The 13119-nt window shown below is 35.3% G+C and overlaps 1 protein-coding gene and 1 long non-coding RNA gene across 2 annotated transcripts in view; one reads left to right on the forward strand and one right to left on the reverse strand.

The window, feature by feature from the left end:
* Nucleotides 1-4224, forward strand: part of LOC136031272 (ubiquilin-1-like) — a 32206-nt gene extending 27982 nt beyond the window's left edge. Inside the window, exons 9-10 of the mRNA XM_065710708.1 lie at nt 2275-2386; nt 3924-4224. Coding sequence (XP_065566780.1) covers nt 2275-2386; nt 3924-4115 — 304 coding nt within the window. The 3' untranslated portion in view covers nt 4116-4224. The remainder of the gene's footprint in view (nt 1-2274; nt 2387-3923) is intronic.
* A 2691-nt stretch (nt 4225-6915) lies between these two features.
* LOC136031273 (uncharacterized) overlaps nt 6916-13119 on the reverse strand; it is a 39551-nt gene continuing 33347 nt past the window's right edge. The window contains exons 2-3 of the long non-coding RNA XR_010618478.1: nt 11195-11304; nt 6916-8155 (exon numbers count right to left, since the gene is read on the reverse strand). This is a non-coding gene — a long non-coding RNA (uncharacterized LOC136031273). The remainder of the gene's footprint in view (nt 8156-11194; nt 11305-13119) is intronic.

Genomic DNA, 13119 nt, shown 5'->3' on the forward strand with positions numbered 1-13119 from the left:
CAAAAGTTTCGAAATCGAGCCTACGGAAGATGAATGATTTCCTGTCCATGAGAAACTATTCACCTAAACACCACCGTCGCTCTAAATTATGCCTGGTTTCATCCGGTACCTCGGAATGCTGAGCCTCACAAAAAGGTCGTTTATTCTGCTTGAGTGGGGCTCATACTTTTAGTTCTCACAAGGGTCGGTCGTTTCGCGTGAGAGAGGCTTGGGAGTTCGACAATTGCTTAGCTTGGAAAGCAGCTTGGGCCCCTTTTTTTTAGTGCTAATGTCAATATTGTCCAATGGCTTGACCTTTAGCCTCTAAAAACCAATTCTTGGTGGTAAACTGAAGTGCAGGCAATCAAAGGGTTAAAATAATCTCAAGTAGAGTTTACCAGACTTTTTTTTATTGGTTATTTGAATAACCCCTATCTCTGTCTTGACATTTTCGAATTTACATCTACAAAATTTGCCAATTAGTTTCACTACATAGCGATTTTTGAAAGTACTTGATAAAAGTGCCCACGTTCTAAAAGCACAAATCTGGACCCTGCGTAACTTGGCTCCATACAAAAAATTGCATCCAAAAACAGTAAAGTGCTTGACTAACTGACCTTCTCTATTTGATAGATAGAAAGACAGATGAATATTTGTTCAATCCACAAATGAAAAATGACAACGATAAACAAACACCCCAAATACCTAATAGCACACTTAAGCACAGTATATATCGCAGTTGCTAGCACTACAAAGAAAAAAGAAGAAGCGAAAACACCACAAGTATGAATGGGGATAAATACCAGAAGTATTTATATCCCCATACGATTTTTTGCTTCCTAACAAAATCAGAACTAAAATAAATATTTCTTAGGAATAACTTTACGGGGTCAATTTGAGGAAGATCTGATGCATGTTTCTAACTAGATATTTGGGGGGGGGGCATACCCTCTCGGCCGAGGTTGAAGTCCATTGCTTTCAAGCTAGATAGAGAAGCCGCTTTTTAGTCACCCAATTTCTAATTATGATTGGGATTGAATTCGCACTGTTGGCCTTAATTCGAAAGAGAATTCAGAACTGTGTGATGTTGGGTAATCATGGAATTGTGAACAAGTTGAAAATAATGTTTGAAAATTGACTGAAAGTTGACAATAAACCCATTTCTGGCAAATATTTGTGATAGCAGCAAAGTTATGTTGATAAAAAGAAAAGAAGCCAGATGAACCATAAAAATGCTTAACTAACAATAGATTATTAACGTTAAAGATTATGTTAATTGCTCTCTTTTGTAATATTTGAATGAGTCTGTATATCGAAGGAAAAGTGGATGACAGAAACACTGTAGAGGTAATATGGATTAACAAATAAAATTTCAGTTGTCTAAACAATGTTAATTAGGAAAAAGCGTTTACGCGAAAAAATCCACCGTCCGGGAAAATTTTTAGTGACGTTATGATATGTTTCTGAAACAACACGTTTTAACTCCAACATATTTAAAATGACCAACACAAATTAGTGCTAAGTTACTAAGGCAAAGAGAGGAGTGACCATCTATGGTTAAAAACCGTTAAAACTCGTTAAAAACCGTTAAAACTCGTTAAAAACCGTATATGTGTTGACTTTTTCTCATTTAGCAACACAAAACTTCTATTGCGTCAATCAGATGCATTTGAAAGTGTTTCATTAAGATTTCAAAAAAGGTTCTAATGTTAGGAATGTTTTTGTGTCGCCTTTTGGGACCCAAGAGAAGAATGCCATCTGCAAACTTGATAATTTTGTCAAGTGGTAATACTGGTGGCACGTAATTTGTAAGCAGGAGAAGTAGATTTAGGACTCATCCATTAGGAACTACACAACTTGTCGAATAACTATCAAAGTGAATAGCTTAACTACTGTCTCGACACACCAGATTTCTACGCGATGGATACAACTCGAAAAACATGTTTTTATAATTTTTTTAAAAGCAAGTGATTGGCAAGACCTGGCCGCATCAAGAAATACACCGAATGCATTCTGATTACTATTTAATTCATCATTAATCTTTAGGCGCACTTTATTTTACATTTTCATATTTTTTCTTTTTATAAACACAAGCTGGGAAGAATGAAATTGAACTGGGAAGTATTAAACTTCTTATTTGAATAGTCATTTCCCATTTCATCTTTGTAAGTTTTTTCCAAGTCAGTACATTCCTGCTTCTATTTTGCCTTCGGCAATTCGGGTAGAAAAAAAAATGGTCATATCTGATTTTTGTGGTGGAATTATTTTTCAAATATTATAGTGTCTTATTTTCAGCCTTGGTGCAGGAACTACCCCACCTCCAGCTCCGGTTTCGCCAGAAGGTACTACTCCAGCCACTCCTTCAACCGAATCACAGAATGCTCTGAACAACTTTATGTCGCAAATGGTAAGCATTTAAATTTATATTCTAATTTGCCAATTCCTCTTACCAATACAGAGATAAAATATTATGGCGTTTAGCTTGTGTGTTTTGCCATACATAGTGTTTATCTTTCAACAATGGATCATGCCACCGCCATAAGGGACGATTATACGTACTACACTTACTCACAAAGGCAGACTGTCAATTTTCAGTGGTAGACATGGATTTATCACAGTTTCCCAAATAATATGTCGTTGTAAATCAATACAATAATGTCGTAGCAAATCAATAATATATAAGAAATAATCTATTGTTATCATTTTTACACTTCTGAGATAATTTCTAAATTTTTTTTCTAAGCTATTCTCAAATGGAGGACTAATGAAAGAATGTAGATATTGAGGATCAAAGCGTGATTAAACGTACATTGCTCTGCTAATTTGTCCTTTGGGAACGGTTAAACAAAGCGTGTTTGGCAACTATTTCAGAGATTTGAAAATATTAAATGCTCCCTTTAGTTGTGGACTGTGATGGCTCAACTCGAAATTACAAAATCATGCTTTGTTAAAAGATAGAAATCAGAACTTTGGATATTGTTCTAGATATTGTATTATAGGTTTCAAGATATCATGTTACCTAACTCCTACTCGATTGAATTCTCGTTATTAGAAGTAAAAATTCAACTTTGCCCAGTGGAAGTTAACAGGTTTCGGAAATTAAGAGTTTTTTGTTATTTGGAATGCTTTAAACATCTCTTCATGCTAGCAGAGTTTCGTGTTATACGTAATTTTAGTTCAAAAAAAATTCTTTCAAAAAGATGGATCTTCACTTATTTTAAACTGATTTTATTCATTTTTGGTACTCGCAAGAAACCCAAGTACTCACAACTAAAGACAGTATCCAAGTTAAATTAAATTTGATCCTCTGTAAGATTTTGTTGTTCACAAAAGAAGAGAAAGAATAGTTCAAGTTCATTTGTTTTTCTTATTTGTATTGAAAAACTAATAATAAATTAATGCTCCCAGTGATCTTACAACCATCAAGAAAAAATTAAATAAAAAAAAAACAGGAAAGACATTAAAAACAGCTATAAAAAATGGTTGCCGTTATAACAACATCAAGCGATTGTAGCCTGTATTATTTCTATAGCAGAAGAAGAATTTCATATTTGTCATACTAAAAAACAGCAGTTGCGGGGGGGGGGGAATATTTCGTATTTTCCGCACCCTAAGAACAGAAAAAGAAAATAATAATAAAATAATTTCAGGAAGTTTTAATGTGTTTTTTTTTAGAAATCATGCCGTGACCAAACGCTAAAAACTCAACTAGTATAATTGAAACTAGGCTATATGTCACGAGGATATAGTCTCTATTATTGTACAAAAAGGAATTATGTGGAAACCGGGTTTCTACATAAAGAATTGTCCAGACCACCCTTCCCCCTTCCCTATGCTTTGATTCTTCTCTGAGGGACCTTTTAATGAATCGCACATCATACTTCTCTAAAGCGAAATGAGAACATAATGCAATAAGTGAATGTAAATGACGAATCTATTTTTAGATATCATCTATGGCGAATAGAACTGGAGATAATGCCTCTCAACCTCCTGAAGAAAGGTATCGTAACGAACTTGATCAGCTTGCGTCAATGGGGTTTCTAAATCGAGAAGCGAACCTCCAGGCCTTGATTATGTGCTATGGGGATATCAATGCTGCGGTAGAAAGACTGTTACAAAATAGGCCAATGTCGTAATATGGTTTACTCTTCTATGTTACTTCACATTGTCAATGTTTTTCATTCTGTAAAATCTTGGTCCCTGGTCTTATGTTTTCCTTAGTGAAATAGATATGTCCTATTAAAACTCAGATTACGGCTTTTTAATTAGTATTTAGTAAATCAGCAAGGTTTAACCGACGCCCTATTTCTCAGAGGTTGGACCTCAACTCGTTTTGAATGACACGTGGTTGTGGTTTGTTTAGACTGTGGTTAACCGACCTATGAATGCTTGACTGTCCAGAATAAAAAAGAAAATATATATATATATATATATATATATATATATATATATATATATATATATATATATATATATATATATATATATATATATATATATATATATATATATACATTGAGGGTGAGTTTGAACAAGCAGAAGAGTTAAACTCTAATGGACTGTTCTGAAGCGTCAGAGCTCCAAAAGACGGAGGAGAATTTGCTAGAAGTTTTCCAGATAAATTTCCTACGGATTGTTTTGGGTACCTGACTGACTGACTGTATCTCAAACAGTAAGCTGCACAAAAAATGGCCATATCCCAGTTTCTAGGCACCTGCGGATCTAGGGGACCGGGGGCCTGGGCCCCCAAGATCTTTTCTGGCATCCTCTTTTTTTCACATTTTTTTTTAGAATAAATTGGTCAATTTGGTCAATTATTGACACCTTTGTCACAATTGCCCTCCCAAGATTTTGCTTATTGGCGCCCTTGTCACATTGCCCCCCCATCACATTGTCTAAATGACTAGATTGCCAAAAATAGTCATTTTCGGCCAACAGTGTAGGGTCAAGCGAAAAGTAGGTCGTCCCAAAATGGGGTGGGAGGATGTCCCAAGGAAAGATTTAAGGTAAATAGGAACTTTTGGGAGGATGTCAAGCGGGAGGCTTTGAATAGATTGGGGAAGCGTAAGTATGCTGGCCACAGGTGGCGTAGTGCTGCAATGAGTCGTTAGTATTAGCAGTAATAGTAGTGGTGACCAGGATACTGTTTATATTCTTGTGGACTGATGGTGAATAGATTTGTAATTTATTGATAGACCGACTATTTAATTACGGGTCATAGACCCATGTTAATTTTTTTCAGTTAGCCCTGTGGATATTTATCAGTCTGTGTATAATTTTTTTATCATGGTAAGACTCTTGTTTTTCTTAAAGACAATTTTTACGAAAAAGAATTCAGAGGCTTGTAATTTAAGGCCGATTTAAGCTTTGAAACGTAATCAAGAGTCTGAATACGCTTCAACGTCTCTACTGTTTTGGCTTATTCTCTTCAGTACTACAATCCTTGGTCTATAATTTATGCTCTAAGCCTTTAGACATCAGTTTTCCTTCTACTGATCAGCTAGCGTTGCTGCCTATAGCTGTATAATTTTTATTTGTGTCTGCACGCAACCCAGGCCTTTGAGAATGAGAGGAAGTGGGTACAGATCATGAGATCCAGTCTTTTATTTGGCAATCTCTTACTTTTATTTGTCTTAACATGTTACATAATTTGTGAAAATTGTTGCTGTTTTTTGAGTTTGGACACACGAGGGTAGACTAGTAATTGGCTAATATGTCTCCAGGATTGTTGGTAGTTGAAAGTTAACCTGAATATATTGGAATGAGAACTTTCTAGACTTTTAGCACACGACGTGACGACAAACTTGTGCAAAGTAATGTGCTTAAATTCCTTTGTAAATATTTTCTTCTTCGATTACTTGTCTATAGATGCTTCTGCGGCTTATTTCAACCTTAAAAATTGCTTGCTAAGGCTTTTGGTCATATTAAGCTGGAAATTTCAAGGCAGAATATCACTGAGAAATTTTATTTATTCTTACGGCTGTAGAAAAAAAATGCACATTGTCATGGAGGATGTTAAAGTTATTTTTATCTTAATCTCCTGCCCAAAGTAATACACTTTTTCTTGAATATCTGCTCATTTCCTCTCCAAAGGATACTGGATAGGTTTTGTTTTGTAAAACTGGAACTTTCTGAATTTGATCAAACAGTAAAAAGTGGCATAAACAGTGAAAACTACGAGAATAAACGGAAGTCTAATAGTAAGTATTCAAACAATCTTCAATTGACTCGGAAAGTATTACGGTTTTCTAAAATAATAATAAAAATTCATGTTTTCGCAGGAATTGTTGTTGATTAACAATTGTTGACGGAGCAAATCTGTTCTCGAGATTGTTTTTAATAACCCTCGTGAATTGTGTCATTTTTATTACGCCTGAAACGCCGACTAAAAGTATATTGTTTCCCATAGAAATAACTTAATTATTTGGAAATTCACCCAAAGACTCCTCAGGATCATTCCTGGAAGGGATATCTAGAGCGGTCCCGGTTCCAGACCTGGGCAGGGCCCCAGTTTTTCTGGACCCTGCCCGAAAATAATCTGATATTAAATTTCTTCCATAAAAATTTTTTACGCTCCTATTATGGTACTTAATTGACTAAAAAATTGTTGCAATCATGATTCTTGTATACCCCCCCCCCAGTTATTGATGCCTAAAACCGTTACTGATCTGCTGCTATCATGTAATTAGTTTCTGTTGTCTTCAACTTTAAGAATATGCAGAGAATCTTATGATCAAGTTGAGTATGAGAGACTGGAAGAGAGAATAAATCGAAGTTTCTCAGGATTTAAAGAATAATACATTCTTTGAGTTTTTCTGTAAATGGGTGAGAGGAAAGTTTATCTATTGGAGCATTAATTGTACTGGAAAGTCGTAGTGACAACGGTGGCTCGTTCTTCATGATACTTGTTGCCTTCTTTATTTAAGAAGTCGTTAATAGGCTTTGCTAGTCGTGGAGGAAAAGATAGAGAAATTTGGTGTTGGGAGCTTTTATCTGTCGAGCAAATTGGATTAATTGCAGTGAAAGGGAAATTCCTAATTTACAGTACACAGTCATTCGTGACAATGGATATCTCTTTTTTTGTCATCAAACAAGTGACATTTATAAAAGCCAATGGGTAATAAAACTAGTAACCGTCAGCGTGTTGTAATAACATAAATGCACTAGCGGACAAGTAAAAAAATACTCAAAGAGATTTAACCCATATGTTAATTAAACAGTGTATAAGTTTACTATTTAAAATTCAAAATGAGTTATGCGTTTTTGCATCTGGTAGGAAACTTTCACATGGCCGTGTCCATTGTTAAAAAGGCGTATGTCACACTTCCTGGCAACGAGTTGGAAAGCGAGAAAATCTCGTCTAATGGCATTTATTCGGTGGATGTATTTGCAGAGGCATAGTTACTTGGTAAGAGGTATTAGGGGAGACCCAACCATGATTGAAGGGACGACAATGCTATGCACCTCTTGTTCAAAAGCCACCTGATTGGCTGATACATAATTAAATTCGCTATATACTAGATTGAAGCTAAATTCAGCGAAATGCTGTCATGTTTATGTTTTTAGAAATTAAACCCTCAAAGAAAAAAACGGCTTTCACGTAAAGCTTAAAATTGTAGTTTTTACTGGTATTTAGATTAAAGAAAATCTGAGATGCCCTCTTTTTCATGTGCGCCACTGTAGTTATTAGAACTTATAAAAAGTAATTACCTGTCCCATGGACAATCATCCTTTCAAATTTAGATTTTCACAAAAGTAACCAACCCAAGGTTAAAGTAAGCCCAGAAGTGTATGAAATGGCCTTAAACCAGGCATTTATTCTAACAGTTAAATCACACATTGTACTGGTTTTCACCCGTTTACTTCAGCAGTTGTGGTCTCTGGTCCTTGAAGATGCTCCGATAAAGAAAAAGAAAAAAGACGTGATATCCTCTATTCATGTTCTAAGCCCTTGGTTTTTGTACTAAAACATGCATATCAAGTATTTGGAACATAAGGCTACTTGTAGTTCCTCTCCTTGACTAAATGACCCAGCACTGACTATCTTTTAATTGGCATTGTATGTTTTAGACATAAATACACAAATTCTGGTGTTTCTTCAGGGGAGAAGTCGGCAGCAATGGGTTTTCTTTCTAAAGGTGGTCAGAGCTTCGGGATGCTCACTTTGTACACTAGTCTAAAAAATTAAGTGCAATTAAAATAATTCAACAACTAAATTTAAGAGCCAAATGAAACATAAGGAATAGGCCTAAGGGTCTAAGTTGTGGGGCTAGATAAGATTGCAATTCACAATTAAAGTCGTAGGTTCAACTTAGTGCACTTGCTGTATCTTGAGATAAAACGAACCGAGCTGTATCCAGGATTTGGTAAGGGGGGCTATGAAAAACTTAAAAAAAAGGATTAAAAACTTGTTATATTCATTTTCTTACGTTTTTACGAGTCGGACACGAATCCGGGAGGGGGGGGGGGCCCAACCCTGTAACCCCTCCTGGATACAACCTTGATAGCGAATCAGAAATGAATTAAAGGAAATGAAAATAAACAAATTTCGACTCGGCTAATTTTAGTAAATCTTTTTCTCGAGTTGTGTGGTATTGTCATCTATATATATTTTTTTTATATCAAATCAACCTTGATTTTTACCTGATTAGCTGAAAGTTCTCGTCCGAGTTGATGTCTATTCGGTGCTAAGAAAGTGTGAGAATCCAAGCAGGAATGTACGATTTTAGGAGTCAAATTGCTTTAAGACTCGCACGTTCAAAATTAAAGGAGTTAGAGTCAAGGTCGTAATCTATAGCCAAAACAAATTCTGGTGAAACAGTGCTGATAAACATGTTTTTATGAACCCAATAGGGGATGGGCGGTCATTATAAAACTAAGCCTATTTTAAAATTATCAGTTTCGATTAATCTTGCTGTGATTTAAAAAGATTCTTGGCCTCTCAAAAATAACTTTTATAAGAATAAATGCAATTGATTTAAAAACTTTGGCAAAGATTGTTGTGGAGAGCACACTTGCACTAAACGGTCATCCTTATTTGTTATTCTAACTTTACTTGTCTCTTCAAGCAGGAATTAAACATTAGGACACACGATGGACAATAGTGCAAAAGATCTTGCTGGACTTGGCTTCCTAGAACGCAACTTCCGGAAAAGTATGTCAGGCGCTCCTTGGGGAAAAAGAGAAGTAAAGGTTAAAGGTTACCTGAGGGCATTCGCCCTTTTTTTTTTTTGTCGAAGTAAACACTTTGTCAAACGTCAAAGCTGATACGCCCGTAATTTGACTGGCGGATGAGACTTGGTTGTTTCAAAATTAAGGTCTAATTGAGATTAATTGATGAACATAAAGTGAATTAAAAAAACCTTTAAATAAAGAATGTTCAATGATTCTTGCTGGAAATAAATATAAAACCAATATCCTAGCATGAGCGTTTGTGAAATAAATGATTGTTAGTATTGTCTTTTTGTTTCGATGATAGATTAAATGCAAGGAGGGGATGGGCTACCGGGTTTGAAACCCTCCCCCCTGGCATTTTCGTCTGATGTGTAAAAAAGCAACGAAATTGCATTTAAACAAACTTTGGTGCTTTTCTTAAAGTTTTTTTGTCCTCTCCCCTAAAAAATACCCCCTCCTCCGGAAAAAATCCTGGATACATCCTTGATCACAAATTCAAGCATACCTATCTTATTGCCTGGCATTCCATTACTGTATTTACTTGGCTATGAACATAGCGCAAAAAACATTCTCAGCAGCGTCAAACGTTTTGTTCCGAGATTTTGCACACTACAAAAGTTATCTACTACATGATTTTTGATTATAAAGCTGCCAGCAGTCCAATCACTTAACTATAATATCAGCTAGAAATACCTTTCTCAAAGCCGTTGTTCTTTTTGCAATTTGTGGTAAGATAGAAGGATGTTACCACCTATGGTATGATAGAACAAATATTATCACCAATCTGATGGAAATAGTTGGTTTTGCTCTGAGACATATTGGACCATACTAAATTAAATCGACTGCTAACTGCTTTTGTTAGGCTGTGATGGTTTGTGTGTTCATAAGCCATTTCCGAGATATTGATTTGAATAGTCTAAATTATCTAACAAATCGTCTAAATTATATAGTCTAAATTATTAAAAAATTTAGAGCCTAAAAAATTAAATAGTCTAAATTATCTTGGTAAACGTTTTGCTGGCCGTAGAGAAAAAGTATATTAGATTTTTTTTTTTGGTAGCTTATTTTACAATTTGTATTTGATTTTGCCAAATCTACTGTTTCTATTCATCGTCCTTTATTTCCTAACTTCTCTTTATATATTTTTTTTACCCTCCTCTTCTACCGCATTGACAAAGTAACGGAATAGCAGGTTACGTTTCCTTCTTTTTGCTGGTTTACTCCTTGATTTTGGGGACTACCCCTGATTTAATTATTAATTTTTGCTTGGTGTATGTAAAACCTTCCCTTTCTCGTGTCTTAGCTTTGCTGGCAAGTCTCCAAATTTGGTAGTGTAAATAGGGGGAAATAATATGTAAAAAAAAAAAAAATGTCCAAAAAGCACACTAAAATCCATTTGCCCGCTTTTAATATTTTTTGTTTCAACGGATTAAAAAGTAGTGTGTCCAAGAAAGCGTACCGAAAATTATGTAAAGTAAGGCTTAAGCTGGTAATATATTTAGCTCTAATTCAATATGCTGCAGAATATACTTAAGTGAAGCTCAGTGTTTTTATTTATTTTTTACTCTATTGTCCAATACAAATAATTAACAAAAAATTCTACATTTTCAGGCAATGGGCCTGAAATGTATAGGTTCCGGACCCGGAATGTATAGGTTCACCCCGCCATTAAATTTTACATACCAAATTAAACCAAATAAGAGTTTCTGGATGCTCATTTTTTTTATCTCTGGTAAAACTTAAAATGATAACTTAGATAAAGAAAAAGAGAAATATAATCCTAATAATCGTTATTTCCTTTAGCTTTCACAAAAACATTTATGAATGAGTCAGTTTTCCTGCTGAGAAATGATGGCACAATGTTTTTCAATTTTGTGTGCTGCTGAGAATTTTGGCCTAATAATATTGTAGAGAGCTAATCTCTGTCAAACCTTTCGCTTTTTTTTCAGAGCTCTCCTTGTAAGAGAACCATTTGAAAAATCATGACACATAAAAACTCAGCTAGAAACAAATTGCTTTTTTTTCATGGAAATCTACTTACTCAGTCTTTTGGAGATGAGGACTTGTCGTCTCAGCTTTTTGGGTTTGTCCTATCCTAAATATCGTCGGGAGACTCATTGACACGTTTTCAAGCCAGCTTGAGCAAATGTCCTGAAAATCGAAGTAAATTCTGAATTTAAAGCGTCGAAACCCTATAGGCAAGTGTGTATTCTCCTGATGAGCCCTTGTGTCGGGTGGTCGCTTTTGAACTATTTGTTTGATTTATAGTCTTAATCATTCAGTTTATGACGACTTATACTTACTGACGACACGACTGCCAGTTCATGGATTATTCTTTGCGGTTGAATGTGGATGACTACACTTTTTGACCTAAGTATTTGGATGGGTGATTAGGATTAAGACCTCGTTCAAGTACTTATCTATCTTAATTACTAAAGTAGGAAAACAGTCTTCCTTTCTCTTTCTGTCTTTTTTTTATATAAGAACTATGAAATCGTAAAAATGCCACAAATAGGTGGACATATGAAAAGTTTATGAATTTACAGGAATATTTGAAGAATTTTCAGATTTCGAGCAGGGAGAGGGTTGAAGATCAGACACGTACATAGCGATTTTTTTCGGGAGGGTGAGGGGGGCACGACTTCAAAAACGATCAGAATAGATCGATCATATGGAATGCTATAGCCAATAAAAAGACAAAATTGTAAAATTTGTTAGATTTTGAGGGGATACGTGCGCAAGGTCCTCTGCATACGTGATTAATGAAAGCTGTGGGTGGGCAGGCCTCCGGCTATCTTTTTCACCTTCATAAGGGTCGGAGTATTGCTACTCCTTTTTTGTTTTTGTTTTATTAATTGGATATAATTTCAATCCACTACCCGGACATAGTGTGATTCCATATTGAAGTTTTTTTTTATGAAAAGAAGAAAAAAATTATATTAAGATAATGCCACTTAGTAAAAAGTCTTTTTTCTTCTTATGTTCGGTTGTACGGTGTGTGTCTATTTCTGTGTTTGTGCTGTTCCACTGAAGATTTTTTTTTTTCAAACAGTTCGTGGTAACGAACTGTAGTAAGGAGTGACCCGGCTCAATAGTAACCAAAATTCTAAAAAATGGAATTTTGATACCAATAGCTATATCAGAAGAATCGCATTTTAATGCCGATTTTAAGTATAGAAGTTTCATCAAGTTTAGTCTTACCCATCAAAAGTTACGAGCCTGTGAAAATTTGCCTTATTTTAGAAAATCGATGGAAAACCCCCTAAAAGTCATAGAATCTTAACAAAGAAGTTTATTGTAGAAGTTTCAAGCTCCTATCTACAAAAATTGGAATTTTGTATTTTTTGCCAGAAGGCAGATCACGGATGCGTGTATTTTTTTTTCCAGGGGTGATCATATCGACCCAGTGGTCCTAGAATGTGGCGAGAGGGCTCATTCTAACGAAAATGGAAAGTTCTAGTACACTTTTTAAGTGATTAAAAAAATTGGGGGGCACCTAGACCCCCTCCCACACTAATTATTTTTCCAAAGTCACAGGATCAAAATTCTGAGATAGCCATTTTATTCAGCGTAGTCAAAAAACCATATAACTATGTCTTTGGGGACGACTTACTCCCCCACAGTCCCCGTGGGAGGGGCTACAAGTTACAAACTTTGACCAGTGCTTAAATATAGTAATGGTTATTGGGAAGTGTACAGGCGTTTTCACGGGGATGTTCTGGTTGGGGAGGGGTTGAGAAGAGGGGGATATGTTGGGGGAACTTTCCATTGAGGAATTTGTCATGGGGGAAGAATATTTCCATAAAGGGTACCGCAGGATTTTCTAGCATTATTTAAAAAAACAATTAAAAAATAAATATGAAAAAGTTTTTCAGCTGAAAGCGATGAGCAGCATTAAAACTTTAAACGAATAGAAATTATTACACATATGAGGGGTTCATCTCCTCGTAATACCTCGCTCTTTAC

The sequence above is a fragment of the Artemia franciscana genome, chromosome 9, assembly GCF_032884065.1.
Source record: "Artemia franciscana chromosome 9, ASM3288406v1, whole genome shotgun sequence".
Lineage (NCBI taxonomy): Eukaryota > Metazoa > Arthropoda > Branchiopoda > Anostraca > Artemiidae > Artemia > Artemia franciscana.